The sequence below is a fragment of the Barbus barbus genome (genome assembly GCF_936440315.1).
Source record: "Barbus barbus genome assembly, chromosome: 2".
NCBI lineage: Eukaryota > Metazoa > Chordata > Actinopteri > Cypriniformes > Cyprinidae > Barbus > Barbus barbus.
Window position 1 is genome coordinate 37,569,104 of NC_136730.1, and position 12,704 is coordinate 37,581,807.

The 12,704-nt window shown below is 38.9% G+C and overlaps 1 protein-coding gene across 2 annotated transcripts in view; it reads left to right on the top strand.

Moving 5' to 3' along the window:
- The window catches only part of cdh31 (cadherin 31), a 39,472-nt gene extending 35,247 nt beyond the window's left edge, over nucleotides 1-4,225 (top strand). For both annotated transcript variants that reach the window (XM_079374926.1, XM_079374927.1), the window contains 3 exons: nucleotides 1,044-1,177; nucleotides 1,284-1,427; nucleotides 1,807-4,225. In XM_079374926.1, coding sequence (XP_079231052.1) covers nucleotides 1,044-1,177; nucleotides 1,284-1,427; nucleotides 1,807-2,013 — 485 coding nt within the window. In that variant the 3' untranslated portion in view covers nucleotides 2,014-4,225. The remainder of the gene's footprint in view (nucleotides 1-1,043; nucleotides 1,178-1,283; nucleotides 1,428-1,806) is intronic.
- The last annotated feature ends 8,479 nt before the right edge of the window (nucleotides 4,226-12,704 follow it).

The following is a 12,704-nucleotide window of genomic DNA, read 5'->3' on the forward strand; positions in this document are numbered from 1 at the left end:
AAAAACATTATGGGTTGCTGCCATGCCCAATGTAGTTGACAGTTCCTCATGATCTTTGTTATTTAAAGTGAAGACACTCTTTACAACACAGTTCGATACTAAATATGTACAGGGAATGTTAGGTGACTTGGATACTTGTAAAGACACTCCAGCTGTAACTAACACTACCTAATTAGTGCACTATAAAGCATGAATTCTCACATAGATTTCCTGCTTCAAATTGATCAGAACATGTCTCGTATGCAGCGTTCCATTTACCTCAGAGTTCGATGTCGGAGCTGGAAATGACGTCTCAGCCAGTGGACCGTGTACCAGTAGAGAAATCAGAAAACCAAGATGGACACGTCCATTGTTAGCAATACCAGTTGATAAAAACACACAAAAAGCGGTATTTTGCACAAATAATGCCATATCCACAAAATAGAGGTGGTTGGATAATAATGTGCACCCCTGAATTTGAGACACAGACAAACATAAGTGCTAATAAACAATATATTACCACTGTTTCTCTTCTGTTGATGCGCTGAACAGCCATATTGGATCCTGAAGTTGGAGTTGCTGCGATTCCTACAAGATTCTGACTTGGAAGGGCATTCCAGTTAAAGGTTCCTACTGTTATTTCCAACACAGCATTATTGGCCTCGGTGTGGAGAGAGTCTTTTTAACAAGTGAACAAAAGTAAAATTATAAGCAAATGTTCTCTGTCGTATAACCATCATAGTTGGTTCAGGCTAAGCTCAGGAGACAGGCTTCAGAAACACAGATGGATTGTTTTAAGGTTTAAATGTATCCTAACCCTGTTGATCATTCCCTGTACATATGGAAAAATAGGAGTTGCACTTTCTTCTTTTTAAACATTGCAGATGATGTCAGGTGGCATCCATTAATGTCTGGGCTGGGGAAAAGTTTTGCATCCTTGATATGACCCCTTTAAACACATTCCGTGTATTCATTAACCATTATCACTATTTCATAATTTCTTTAATCCTATAATTTTGTGTCATTCTTTGTAAGCAAGTTAGTATGTGCTCTTTTTACCACAGTACTTCTTCTTGTACTTCTGCTGCTCATGAGGAGGAAACCAAGTAGTATAAAAAAGCCACTCCTTCCTGAAGATGATGACATAAGAGACAATGTCTGCTGTTATGATGAGGAAGGTGGTGGAGAAGATGATCAGGTTAGGTTTAGTATTTAAATTTAAATTAATTTTTAAATGACTTTAGGATGTTCTTCATTTTTTAAGGTCTGGCTTCTGTTTTATATCATGCACACTTTCTACACAGAACTATGATCTGAGTGTGTTACATCGAGGCCTGGACAACAGACCTGAAGTGTTAAGAAACGATGTGGCTCCTATTTTCTTGCCTGCACCTCAGTATAGACCTCGACCAGCCAACCCTGAGGAGATTGCCACATTCATTGGTTATGTAAGTCATATATAAGTTTTACAATGAACATCAGTTCCTTCAAATGTGGCAAGATGCTCAGAGCAGAACAAAACATTTTGTAGACAAAAAAGGCAGACTAGGCCAACCTGGCAATTTTACCCAGGGGATTATTTAACACAAAACTAGAAAATCATCAAGGTCACACAAGCTGATCTACAAAACCTAGAGGATCAGAAACAAATAAACAACAAATACAATGCATTTTATTTACATTTAATGCACACAAGCATTGCACCAAAAAAAAGAAAAAAAAATCACAATGGCAAAAGCAACCAACCACCTGGCCAAAATCATCTAAATATTATTTCCTTCTTAGAAAAGGTTCTATGCATGCCAGTAACACAATTCTTTGTACCAGAATCTGAAGACTGCAGATGAAGATCCTACAGCACCCCCATATGACTCCCTCCTGGTGTTTGACTATGAAGGAGGAGGCTCATGTGCAGGTTCACTCAGCTCCCTCAACTCTTCTAGCTCAGGACAGGATCAAGACTATGAATTCCTCAATGAGTGGGGCCCACGCTTTAAGAAGCTGTCTGACATGTATGGAGGAGGAGAGGATTAAAAGTTTTTCTGTGTTAAATACAATTTAATGCATTGACAATGTAAGTTGTTTTAAATTGTAGAGTGTGAGATAACAATTGTTCATAGCACTCTTTACTCATGCCCGACTTCAAAGTTTCATTATGTAATTCATGGTCTTCGTGCTTCTGCTTCTGCTACTAACGTCTGTCAGCCTAGGGCTTGCATAGAATATTTGGATAGATACTCCAGCATGCATTTACTATAGGACATGTAATCAATACCAGTTCCCTCTAGGCCTGGATCTACATGGGTGCTAAAACATGCTAAAATGAAATCAAGCACGCCCTCAGGTGAAGCTAAAATTTCCCAGTGGGCACCTTGATGTCAATTTAACACATAATATCAGTCAAGATTTAATCAAGATGCTGTAACATAATTTTAAATTCAGTTTGGATGGCAATTTCTTCCAGTGGTAGATGTGTGATAAGAAATTAATCCTACACTGAAATTTGTTTAATGTATATATGTAGGCCAATATGACATTTAGTTTATATCATATCAAAATCAGTTTGATTTGCATATTTGACCTGTCTTTTGACATCCATTTTTCAACATTAATTGGCCACCGGGTTAGAATATTGGCAAAAAAAATTCTGGCAAAAAATCCAGTGCGCATTTGTAAATAATACATTTTTTTTGTGTGTGTGTAGTGTAGAGAGCGTTGTCAATCTTTTTGAGATCACAATGAATTCAAAAGGCTTTTTAGCAATTATAAAGGGAGCATTCTGTGTGTACTTTTTAGGCTGATTCTTTCAGAATTTGGCCAAATCATATCTTGCTATCCTTACCACCAATATAAAGAGTGACGTATTTCTTTTCTTGGCTGCAACACTATCACAAGGCAATTAACATGACTGCCTGCCTCCTTGTTTTGCTGAAACCATGACCGCGAGTCCACAACCAAAGGCAGTATGTGTCAGGAGGATGATGGCAGTAAACAGACTGTGAATTTTGTGTTATTCTATTATAAAGTATTTCGAATCGGTTTAGTGAAGATCTAAGTGATGTGAGATCTGTTATTCAGGGGTGGGTTTACTATTTTGGGGGCACTAAGCAAAGTTAAGACCTGAGGCCCCACATGCCCTACCCTAACATTACCTTTGTAACTATTTTCTTCGAATTGCACATATTAAACACAATTAAGTGAAATTTAAAATCTGTATTTACTTCACTATGAAACATAAAAAGTAAAAAAAAGAAAAGAAGCTACAATGCGCTGTTTTTTTCCCTCACTCTTTTAAGTTCAGAGATATATTAAATAATTAAAAGCGAAATGCTTTTTTTTTTATCTTATGAATACGCAGCTGTGGACATTGAATGACTTTGAAGTAAATGCAATGTTGTGTGTTTACCAGCTGTTTAATTGTCTTTCCGTGGTCAATTGAACATTCACAAGGCATGATACATTTCAATTATTTGTACTGTCTTCCAATATAACTTCTGATTCACATTTATTTCATGCTATAACTAGTAATAAAGTGGAAAGCGCTACTGCTTAAGCTCAGGTGACTGAAAAGTATTAAGCTTTGGCAAACTTTTAGTATTGCATTTCTTTCTTATGTTTTCTTTCTTTTTTGAGCTCCGCATGGATATGTGCTCTTCATCGTTGTTCCTTTCTACTTTATCCGGACTGGTAATAAATGAGGTCAAAATTAGTTAATCATTTGTGGCAAGCAGGCCTGCAGGGTCCAATGCATTTGCATGGTGGTTAACACTACTGTTAGATGTTATTGCATGCTCATATATTTTCACTGTCAAAAACATTTATGTTAAAGTTACAATGTTATGTGTCAGTCTATAACATGCTACTTTGTGTGTGATAATACAAAATGAAATTATTTTAAGTCAACATGTGATATGCTTCAAATGTGTGTGTGCAAAGGTGTGCATTTGTTTTTGCTACTTTATTACTATCAATTTAATAAAAACTCAAAAAAATAAATAGTCTGTTAAACTGTAACATAAACCTGGAGTACTTGAGAAATTTCAGTACTGTTTTGACAAGTAACTAGCAGAAATTAGGAATCATCCAAACCCTACTGTCAGCCCATAAAAACATTTGGAGAAAAATTTGAAGATTTGGCCCAAAGATAGAGGACAAAGTAAACTGATACTATAACAAATTTGGTGTTTCTATGTCTCTAAAAGTCTCCCACTACGTAAGCTCACTTTTTGCAGTTGTTAATGCTAATAGATTTTGAACCATAAGGTCCAGAAATGAACTATTTTTGAGACAAAAATTTATACATTTTCTTAATACAGTAGGCAATATTTAGCAGCCAGCAGTTTCAACTGAGAATGCTCAATCATGATGCAGTTATGAACTTCAGTATATGTTCAGGGTGCTGTGGACACTATGAAATACTATCAAAGACTCTGATAGCACCACTGGACAACAATTCAAGAATATATTCATAGTTTTTTACCAACTGGCCTAAGGATGCTTTTGAATGAGTGTGGTTTTTTCGAATGATGTTTGGCTACTATTTAAACACTTAATGGCATCAAAAACTAATCAAAGCATGGATGGTGTAGTATTTTTTCTGTATGTTTTTCTTTTAATTATTATTATTATTTATATGCCGTGGAGTTTTATAACATTACAGTTTTATACTTACTACATTTTGATTTGTGCAGTTTGCTTTCAAAAATTGGAGTTACTGGCATAAAGGTTTAACTGTAAATTGAAACCTAAAGGAAATCTAACTTAAAAGGAAATCTATTTGATCTATTTAGGGAAGATTTAACCTCAGTGTTCAGACAATACTTTTGGATTACCATAAGAGAAAACCAATATAATTACAAAATTACGTAAATGTATTCTGAATATGTCATGCTACGGTGAATATTAAATGCACAAAGAAGAAGATCAAGTCAAATAATCTTTAATTAATCCTCAAGAGGGTAAATCCACAGTCAGTCAGGCAGGAGACACACATATGGATGTAGTAGACCGGACACAGACAAACTGAACAGACTAGAATTTAAGGAAAATAACGAGGGACATACAGGTGAGGATAAAACATTTACATTTACATTTATTCATTTAGCAGAAGCTTTTATCCAAAGCGACTTACAAATGAGGACATAAGAAGCAATCAAAACCAACAAAAGAGCAACAACATGCAAATGCTATGACGAGTCTTGGTTAGCCTAACGCAATACACGTAAGAAAGGTTTTTTTTTTCACAGAAAATGATTAGAATATAGAAAAAAGAAACCTAGTGGGTTTTTAAAAAAAAATAAGAAACAAGTAGGTAGAATAGAAAAACTAAAGCTAGTGTTAGTTTTACAAGAAAAGCTAGCAGTTACAGAATAAATATGCAATTGATAGAGGGTTAAATGTGTGTGATTTTTTTAAATAAAAGGAAGACAGATAGATAAAATAAAATTAGAATAAAGAGTGCTAGAATAAAGATGGAAGAGATGTGTTTTATCCGTTTCTTGAAGATGGGTAAGGATTCAGCTGCTCGGATTGAGTTGGGCAGGTCATTCCACCAGATGGGAACAGTTAATGAAAAAGTTTGTGAAAGTGATTTTGTGCCTCTTTGGGATGGCACAATAATGAGTCATTCGTTCACTTTCAGAACGCAAGCTTCTTGTCACGGTGCACACACGAGGACGATACAAGAACACGGAGACGAGGAGTAAACTCAAATGAACAGTCTTTAATGTAGACATCAGGGCAAGACAGGGCAGGGCAGGGCAATGCAAGGCTGACAGACAGACAGGAACACCAGGGAGTAACGAATAGACCAGACAACACAAAACTGAACAAGAAGGACTATAAATAAACAGGTTAATCGCACAAACACAGCTGAACAGAATAAACTAATAATCACATTAAACAAGGACAGGAAACAAACCAAATAAGGAAACATGAGGCAGGAACACATGACACACGACAGAGGACTGACACTTCTAGAGGGCACATAAGTCCGAAGTAATGAATTTAGGTAAAGGGGTGCAGAGCCAGTGGTGGTTCTGTAGGCAAACATTGAGAGTTCAGAGAGTTCAGAGTTTCTTTACTTCATCCCGTAGGCAAATTAGGTTTCAATTAATAAGTTCAGGCACTTTCTCACAGATATAATAAATAATACAATATAGAAACCCACACTATAAGACATCGTTACACAATAAAAACATAAATACCACCCCCTAGATCATCTTATTACTGTTTATATGATTAATCACTGCTGGAACAAAGCTATTCTTGTATCGTTTGCGGTACTCTCAGCCGTCGATTAGACGGAAGATACTGGAACTCATAATACAAAGGATGGTGCCTATCTCTTAAGATTGAAGCTCCCACTCGCTGTACCTGCCTGATATACAGTGAAGCAGGGTTAAGTAACGGCTCCCCAATCAACCTACTGGCCCATTTTGCAATTTGATCAATAGTGTTTCCGGCTTTTTAATGATAAATTCCCATACCAGGACACCAGGCAAAATTATAACACTGATTCAATGTACATGTGATAAAACATAATCAATAATGTTTTATCAAAGTGAAATTTACACAATTTCTTTAAAAGAACAATCGCTGATGCCCTTTTCTACACACAGCTTCACAGTTAGCTTCAAAACTAAACTTTGAATCAATTATTGTCCCCAGGTATTTATATGACTGCACTCTCTACAGTTTGACCCTTAATGTATGTGACTTTATGCATGGGAACGTTCTTTCTAAAATCAATTATCGTGTCTTTAGTCTTCAATACATTCAAGTGAAGGTGGGACTCCTCACACCACTCTACAAACAATTAATATCTTGAATTTTATGCAAGCAGCTATTGGTAGCCAGTGCAAATTGATGAACAGAGGTGTGACGCGTCCTTTTCGGGTCATTAAAGATTAATCTTGCAGTGGCATTTTGGATTAATTGTAGAGGTTTGATGGAATTGGCTGGAAGACCTGCCAAGAGAGTATTGCAATAGTCAAGTCTGGACAGAACAAGAGCCTGAACAAGGAATTGTGTTGCATGTTCCGAGAGAAAGGGCCTGATCTTCTTAATATTGTATAATGCAAATCTGCAACGAAATTCAGCTTATCATCAATCACATCTCCAAGGTTTCTAGCTGTTTTTGAAGGAGTTATGGTTGATGAGCCTAACTGGAAGGTGAAATTGTGATGAAGTGATGGGTTTGCTGAAACTACAAGCAGTTCTGTCTTAGCTAGGTTGAGTTGAAGATGATGGTCCTTCATCCAGCAAGAAATGTCTGTTAGACATGCTAAGATGCGAGCAGCTATCGTCGGATCATCAGGATGGAATGAGAGGTAGAGTTGAGTGTCATCAGCATAGCAGTGATATGAAAAGCCATGTTTCTGAATGACAGAACCTAGTGATGCCATGTAGACAGAAAAGAGAAGTGGTCCAAGAACTGAGCTGTGAGGCACCCCAGTAGCTAGATGTTGTGACTTGGAGGGCATTTCCATGATGGTGAATTCCAGGGTTGAGTGAAGATGAACTCCAGTGCTGGGGAGACTGCACACAGCTCTATATTGGGGCCTCAGGCGCTCCATGAGTCCAACCATACGGGCAGCAATCTGAAGATTTAGCAGGAGAGAGAGGACGGACCTGTGCGTGAGCCCTTTAAAGTCAGGGAAGAGTCACACCTCTCAGGATGGGCTTGACCAATGAGAAAGGCTGAATTTCCAAGCAGGAGACTGGAAATATAGGGGTGGAAGGGGGGTGGGGGGTTATGACCCTTTGTCTGAGAGCATAGTTCGAAAGGCTCTAGAAGTCTAAACTTTGATTAAATTACAAACACACATGACGTTCTACGAGGAGGTACCAAAGTGTGCGTCATCAAATAAGCATTAATTTGGTATGAGACACGATATAGGTGGGGTTACATTAACTAGTACTTCACTCATGAAGCATGCATAAAACAAAATACAATGCAAGAGACACTATACAAGATAGTTAAAATCGTACACACAATGTCCTGGAATGCATGTTTTTCCGTAGAAAGGTTTGTTTATGAGTGACAAGGAGGAAAGTTTGTTTGTATGGGCATTGTGTGGGTTTCAGAAGGGTCCGTTCTTACGGCACGTCACATCTCACATACTTTCGAGCAATAAGCAGTCTTATCAGATGGTTGCCCTGGTAACTGAGCCCTTTAGGTTGCTCTTTCGGGGGGAATGGTCCATAGACCCTCACAGATTGTTTGTTGAATGAGAGGGTTTGCTGGATTATTCATTAAATATAATGAATAAATGTGTGTCTGATTGGTCCAAACGCTATAGTCACCTCTCCAAGATACCTTGAAGGACCTATCTGAGAGGTAAGACTCAAACCACTGGAGTGCGGTTCCTGAGATGCCCTTTCTCAATAGAGCTGACAGGAGGATCTGGTAGTTGACCGTATCAAAAGCAGCGGACAGATCCAGTAAAATAAGTAATGAAGACTTGGAAGCCGCTCTTGCAAGTCTTAGGGCTTCAACAGCTGAGAGCAAGGCAGTTTCGTTCGAATGTCCACTTCTGAAGCCAGATTGGTTACTGTCCAGGAGGTTGTTCTGTGTGAGAAAGGCAGAGACTTGGTTGAACACAACCCATTCAAGTGTTTTTGCAATGAAAGGTAGAAGGGAAACTGGTCTATAGTTCCCCAAAATTGTTGGATTAAGAGTGGGTTTCTTCAGTAATGGTGTTATTCGAACCTGTTTAAATGCTGAGGGAAAAATTCCAGTGTGAAGGGATGTGTTAACGATGCGAGTCAGTGCAGGTACAACTGCAGGAGAAATGGCTTGAAGGAGATGAGATGAAATAGGATCAAGCGGACAAGTAGTAGGATGACTGGAAAGGATGAGTTTAGAGACTTCTGCCTCAGAGAGTGGAGAGACGGATGTGAACAAGTGTATGTTTGCTGGTAAGATGTGTTTGACAGATTGTGGTGTGGAAAATTCTGCAGTGAGGTTTGTAATTTTATTAATGAAGAATGTGGCAAAGTCGTCAGCTGTTAGAGTTGATGAAGGAGGGGGAGGAGGTGGATAAAGGAGGGAGGAAAATGTTTTAAAGAGCATGCGAGAGTTTGGCGAATTGTTAATTTTGTCATGATAGTATGTCCTTTTAGCAGTGGAGGCATTAGCAGAGAAGTTAGAGAGAAGTGATCAATATAAATTAAGGTCAGTAGGATTTTTTGATTTGCACCATACCCTTTCTGCAGCCCTGAGCTTAGAACGATGTTCGTGGAGAACGTCAGATAGCCAAGGGGCAGAAGGGGTGGTACGGGCTGGCCTGGAAGATAAGGGGCAGAAAGTATCTAAACAAGACGTCAGAGTGGAACAGAAAGTATCAGTAGCACTGTTAGCATCAAGAGATGATAACTGTTTAGGGGGAAGAGGCAAAGATGAAACCATAGCAGATAGCCGGGAGGGTGAGAATGAGCGTAAGTTACATCGAAAAGTGACATGTGGAGGGGTATGTGATGTGAATCATTTTGAGGTTAACAGTGAGGAGGAAGTGGTCCAAGGTGTGCAGTGGAGTAACCAGCACATGATCAGTGGAGCAGTGTTGTGTGTAAGACACAGGTGAACTAACTAAAATAATCAAAGCGAGACAGAAAATGGGTCAATGAACACATGCGATAAATGAAAACAAACTCAAAAGTGCATGAAAACTCAGGAACAGAACATAAGGCAGAAGGTGCAACCTTGCGCCGCAGGTACGGGATGGAGGGGGACTTAGAAGGAGGCCAAAGGAGTGGAAGTGGGATGGTGACAGGGGATGGCAAAGGGCTGGCAGGAATACTGGTGGAGGTTCAGGCGGAGGACGGATACCCGGGAGGAGGACAACGAACAGAGTCCAGGGTAGAGATGACGGAGGGAGAAGCCAGGATGGAGCCAAGGCGGTTGAAGTAGACCCACGGTGGAGCCGATGGAGGGAGGAGCCATGGTGGCGGAATGGCTGACGACTCCAGGGGGCCAACCGACGGTGGCGGAGCAGGTGGTGGTGGAGCCTGAGGCAGAGACGGAGAGCCGATAAGCCAGAGGAACGCAGATGATCCGGAGGGCCTAGGTGGAGCAGATGGCTCCGGCGACTGAGGCGGGGATCCAGAAGGCCGAGGTGGAGCCGGAATGACTGAAGACCAAGGTGATGCCAGAGGGAAGGAGGAGCAAAATTATCAATTTTTTAAGTTTTGACCCATTGTCACATACATTAAAGGTGCACTAAGCAATTTTTGAAAAACACTTTTGGCCACAGTGTCGGACCGAATCCCAAAACAAAGTAAGGGGCTTGTCTTGTAATGATAGAGAGAAGAGAGCACTCAATTTGAGTGCACAGGACGGATATTTGCAAATCAGCAGTAAGGAGCATGTCTTGTAATGATAGAGAAGAGGGTGCTCAATTTGAGTGCACAGGACGGATATTAGCAGATCGACTATAAATAGAGAGAAATGGAAGATAAAAAAGAGGAAAATATCGGAGGAACAAAACAGGTAGCACTTTATTTTACAGTATGTGTACTTCCCTGGTACATACATGGTAACTATCTTGTACCTACAGGCAAATGAGTGGTAACACAAGGGACTTACCTTGAGGTGTATGTATATGGTAACAAATAAGAAACACGGCTGTACTTAACATTCGTACATGCATGGTAATTAGTTTGTACATACAGACAAGTGTGGGTAAGAACAGTCACTTACACGTAGTGCCTGTACATGGTAACTAATTAGACACTTTACTGTACTTACTAATGTATATACATGGTAAATATGTAGTACTTACGGACAAGTGGGTACAAACAGGCACGTCCTTAGAGTATCAGTATATGGTAACTAATAAGACACATTACTGTACTTACTAATGTATGTACATGGTAAATATGTAGCACCTACGGAAAAATGTGGTAACAAACAAGACACATACTGTACTTGGTATACACATGGTAAATATATAGTACTTACAGACAAGTGATCCTTTTCCTATTTAGCACCCAAACTCTGGAACAATCTACCTAACACTGTTTGGGAGGCAGATACACTCTGTCAGTTTAAATCTAGATTAAAGTCACATTTCTTTAACCTGGTTTACACATAACACACTACTACATTTCTATTATTTGAATCCGTTAAAGGATTGTTAGGCTGCATTAATTAGATCAACCGGAACCGGGAACACTCCTCATAACAAACAATGTACTTATTACATCATAAGAAGAATGGCATCTACGGTAATATTTGTCTGTTTCTCTGTCCGTGTCCGGATGAGATGGTGGATCGGCGCCGGGAGATGATGTCTGCGGCCTTGATCGTCGGCGGAGGCCAGACACCTGGATGAGCCCCGGGGACATATCCCCAGTGAAGACCTCGACTAAAAATACAATAAAATACCTAACTACATAATACTATTATTGTTAGAAATTCCAACAATATAAAAATAGAAATATAATACATTTATATATTTAAAATTTTAATTAAATCAATAACTAAACAATAATATCCTGGCCAGAGGAGAACTGGCCCCCCGACGGAGCCTGGTTTCTCCCAAGGTTTTTTCTCCATTCTGTCACAGAGGGAGTTTTGGTTCCTTGCCACTGTCACCTCTGGCTTGCTCAGTTGGGGACACTTGATTTCTAGCGATTATCGTCAATTTGATTTCACAGATACTATTTAAACTAAACTGAGCTAGACAATGACATCACTGAATTCAATAATGAAATGCCTGAAAATTGAGTGTTTAATCTTATTATTATACATTACTGACACTCTATCCTCCAATTTGATACTGTTAAGTGCTTTGACACAATCTGCATTGTTAAAAGCGCTATATAAATAAAGGTGACTTGACTTGACAAGTGTGTGTTAATGTTAAATTGCTCTCCACAACGGTGGTTACAAAGTTTGAAGAATTGGTAATAATTGTGTAATGTTTATGCAATGGTGCACTTTATTTTACAGTCCTATTTCCATATACTTACTATGTAAGTACTGGTGTATGTACCTATTAGCTAATGTACAGAATAAGTTGGGGGTATAAACATGTACCAAGGTACTTATTGAGTAATTGATGCTAGATGAACATTGTAAGTGTATGGAAATAGGACTGTAAAGTAAAGTGCACCATTTTACATAAACATTACACAGAAATTCCCAGTTCTTCAAACTTTGTAAGCACTGTTGTGGAGAGCAATTTAACATTAACACACACTTGTTTGTAAGTACTACATATTTACCACGTGTTTGCCAATTACAGTATGTGCCTTGTTTGTTACCATATTTTTCCGTAGGTGCTACACATTTACCATGTACATATCATTAGTAAGTAGTAATGTGTCTTATTAGTTACCATATACGGATACTGTAAGGACCTGCCTGTTTGTACCCACTTGCCCGTAAGTACTACATATTTACCATGTATACACATTAGTAAGTACAGTAAATTATCTAATTAGTTACCATGTACAGGCACTACCTATAAGTGACTGTTATTTCCCACACTTGTCTGTATGTACAAACTAATTACCATGCATGGTAAATATCGGAGCAGCTTTCCAGCGGTGGAGAAAACTCAAGGAGCGGAAAGGCCTGGAATCGGACAACTGAGGTTGCCTTGCTTCTTCTTGATAGGTGAGTAACGTTGATTTTGCTTTGTTTCACACAGCTTATCTGTGTTTTGATTGAATATGCTTGTTTCCACGATCGTCGTTATGCTAGGGTTGTGCACGTT